The sequence below is a fragment of the Chinchilla lanigera genome, unplaced genomic scaffold (assembly GCF_000276665.1).
Source record: "Chinchilla lanigera isolate Chin_1 unplaced genomic scaffold, ChiLan1.0 scaffold00067, whole genome shotgun sequence".
In the NCBI taxonomy this organism is placed as follows: Eukaryota; Metazoa; Chordata; class Mammalia; order Rodentia; family Chinchillidae; genus Chinchilla; species Chinchilla lanigera.
The window spans coordinates 10,471,669-10,474,497 of NW_004955468.1; the positions used below are offsets into that span (position 1 = coordinate 10,471,669).

At 35.4% G+C, this 2,829-nt stretch overlaps 1 protein-coding gene across 1 annotated transcript in view; it reads right to left on the reverse strand.

Annotated features, from left to right (window-relative positions):
- Positions 1 to 932: 932 nt before the first annotated feature.
- Positions 933 to 2,829, reverse strand: part of Spta1 (spectrin, alpha, erythrocytic 1) — a 72,802-nt gene continuing 70,905 nt past the window's right edge. Inside the window, exons 51-53 of the mRNA XM_013522277.1 lie at positions 2,525 to 2,671; positions 1,651 to 1,795; positions 933 to 1,128 (exon numbers count right to left, since the gene is read on the reverse strand). Of these exons, the coding sequence (XP_013377731.1) occupies positions 1,003 to 1,128; positions 1,651 to 1,795; positions 2,525 to 2,671 (418 nt within the window). The 3' untranslated portion in view covers positions 933 to 1,002. The remainder of the gene's footprint in view (positions 1,129 to 1,650; positions 1,796 to 2,524; positions 2,672 to 2,829) is intronic.

Sequence of the window (2,829 nt, forward strand, 5' to 3'; positions counted from 1 at the left end):
CTCAAGCCTTTTATAGGTTAGTGGATGCCACTAGAGGCGACACTCTTAAGTGAAATCAGACTCATGTGTAAATATCTTGCTGCCACCCTAGCGTAAGAAACTGAAAGAAAAAATCAAATCCAAAAAGTACATTACATATTGTGAAAGGGAAAGAAACTGCTCAAAAGCAAAGAATAACTGCGATGGGGTAAAGGAGAAAAAAAGGAAGAGAAAAGAAAAATATATATATATACACACAAGATAATTACGATAATATACTAGTAATCTCTGTAATTTCATTGAAAGGAATAGATTGTACTTATAATGTTTGACCAATTTTGCATGCCTATGTCTTTTAATCTGAGTAACTACTTTGAAGGTAACAGTATACAATAACCATTGTTAATTTCCTATTATATTTTTTGAAATCCTGTATCACTATTTTCACTGTTTTTCTCTTTAAAATAAAAATAGATAAATAAAAAAATATTGCACCCTCCCCAGATATTAAATATCTTAATTTTCACATGAAATAATTTAAAAATATTTTAAAGTGAAAAGGAAATTGTGAAGCACTTTGGATTTTATTACCTCTTCTACAATGGCTGTTTTTTACAGTACAATTAGCTATTCACATTTAGATAATAGTATGGTTCACAGAAATACAGACAAGCAGGTGAGAAATACTTTATTTAATTTTGTTCTTTTAAAAATAAACACTTTCTTCTATAATCACAACACACACAAAATGGTAAAGGTAAGCAGAACTCAACAAAACAATTAAAAAGTAAAAACACTGGAATTACTCAATGGTGACTAATTGCATACTTAATAACCCCACTGCCTTTAACTTGGTTAATACTTATACATGCCAACTTTGATTTTTTTTTTATAGATCATCAAACAATTGTAAAACACACAAACACACAAACAACAATCTTTATACCCCCACACTTGCCTGTTTCTTTCATCCCACACTACTTCTCACCTAGTGAATTTTCTATGGTCCAGGAGATCCGTTTATCATTTACCAAAGTAGGAATTGGTGAAGCCAACATAATCATAGCCAGCAGGTTGGGTTCGACCTCGTGGGTCCTCATACTGCTGCATATGTATGGTACAGAAGGACACTTGTTCTGGGGTTAGGGCCTGAAAAGCATAATAAGAGAAAGTTATAGAGATTGAAAATACTTCTAGAGATTGAAAGTTCCTTGGGAATTCTGTTATGCTGTAAATACAGAAGATGTAGCCAGCTTCTGGAAGGACAGGCAAACCCCATTCCCATCACACTCTTTTCTCTAAAATGAATGGTTTCTAATCAATAAGACCAACTCAAACGTCTAGCTTACTTCTTTCTTGAAGTAAAGGTCTAATTCACTTTGACTATCCTCTATTTCCAATTCCTTAAATTTTTATTATTAAGCAGAAGGGATAAAAATAACCTAAAACACTAAGTCACATGTTTTGGATCAACTCTGACCATCAGTAAAAGTCACTATAAGTTTCTGAGCTAGATCAAGACAAAACAGATTAATCAAAGAAAATGACATCTTGTGAAGGCAAGGTCTTAGGAAGAAAAAAAAAATAGATGGGTGAGAGTTTTCAGAGTAGACCAGCAAGAATGAGCTGACTCAAATCAAGATTATGAGAGCATAGCAAATGGAATCTGACCTGTTTCAGATCATCTTTGGTAATATAAGACTTTCCCTCTGCCAGGGCATGGAAAGCACTCTCTATGTCATCGCTGGTCTTGATATTTTCTGACTCCTTGTCAATCAGGAATGATGTGTAGTCTTCCAGTGAAACATAGCCCTTCCTGTGTGAGAAATATGGGAGTTGTGCTTTAGCAAGACAGGAAGAAGTCCTGTCCCTATCCTATACAGTGTCTTAGTGGCCAAGGGGAGATGGATTCTCTGTGTTTTCTTTCAAATATGCTCTTTGGAACTGTGGGTTACACTCTGCTTTCTGACTTTTCCTGTCTCTCTCTCATGGAGCCAAATAAACACTGTTTCCCAAACTTCAGACTCAACTTCCTGTTTGGTTCTCTTCAAAGAGTTTTGGAGTTTCCCATCTTCCCATCAGCACAAGTCCCTAAATAATTCTAGGTCTTCTTGTGTCTTTGGTATTAGAAAAATTCCCTGAGGAACAACCTGATCTATCTGTAATTCTTTCACACCCCCAAAACACAAACAACTCTGTTCTGAACATATTGACTTTTTGGTTATCCATGTCTCCTTAAAGTTCCACATCTATGAAATGATTTCTTCTCTCACGTCTTATCCTCAAATCCAGTGAAAATTCATAGATCAAAGATTAATCGTGAATTGAGAAACTTGCAGATCTCTGTCCCATGTTAGAACTAGTGCCATTTATTTCTGAGATAATTTTGAAAAGATACCAAGGGCTGCCCAATTTACTTATGATTACTGGTATTGCCCTATTTTTCAAATCAGTGAGTTTCATTATTTATGGACCATTTTATTCTTTAAACCTCTCCTTTTCGACCCCAATCCTCTCTTGATCTGGCCTTTGGTCTTCTTCTTACCTCCCTGGATCCACAGCATCCAAGAACTTCTGAAACCTGGGCTCAGGTTCGTCTTCTTCTACCATGGGCAAGTAGTAATTGAGTCCTCTTAGGCAGGATCGGAATTCTTTGTGAGTCAAACGCCCGGTCAAATTCTCATCAAAATGTCTAAGAATAAAACATGTTATCAAACTCAAGAGAGAATCAGATTAGAAGACACAGGAATAGCTCTTGTGTAAGCTAGAACTTTAGTAACATATAACAACATTGTGAAAGAGATGAATACTGAACTTCTCTGTATCTCTGTTGATATTTATTTCTTTCTT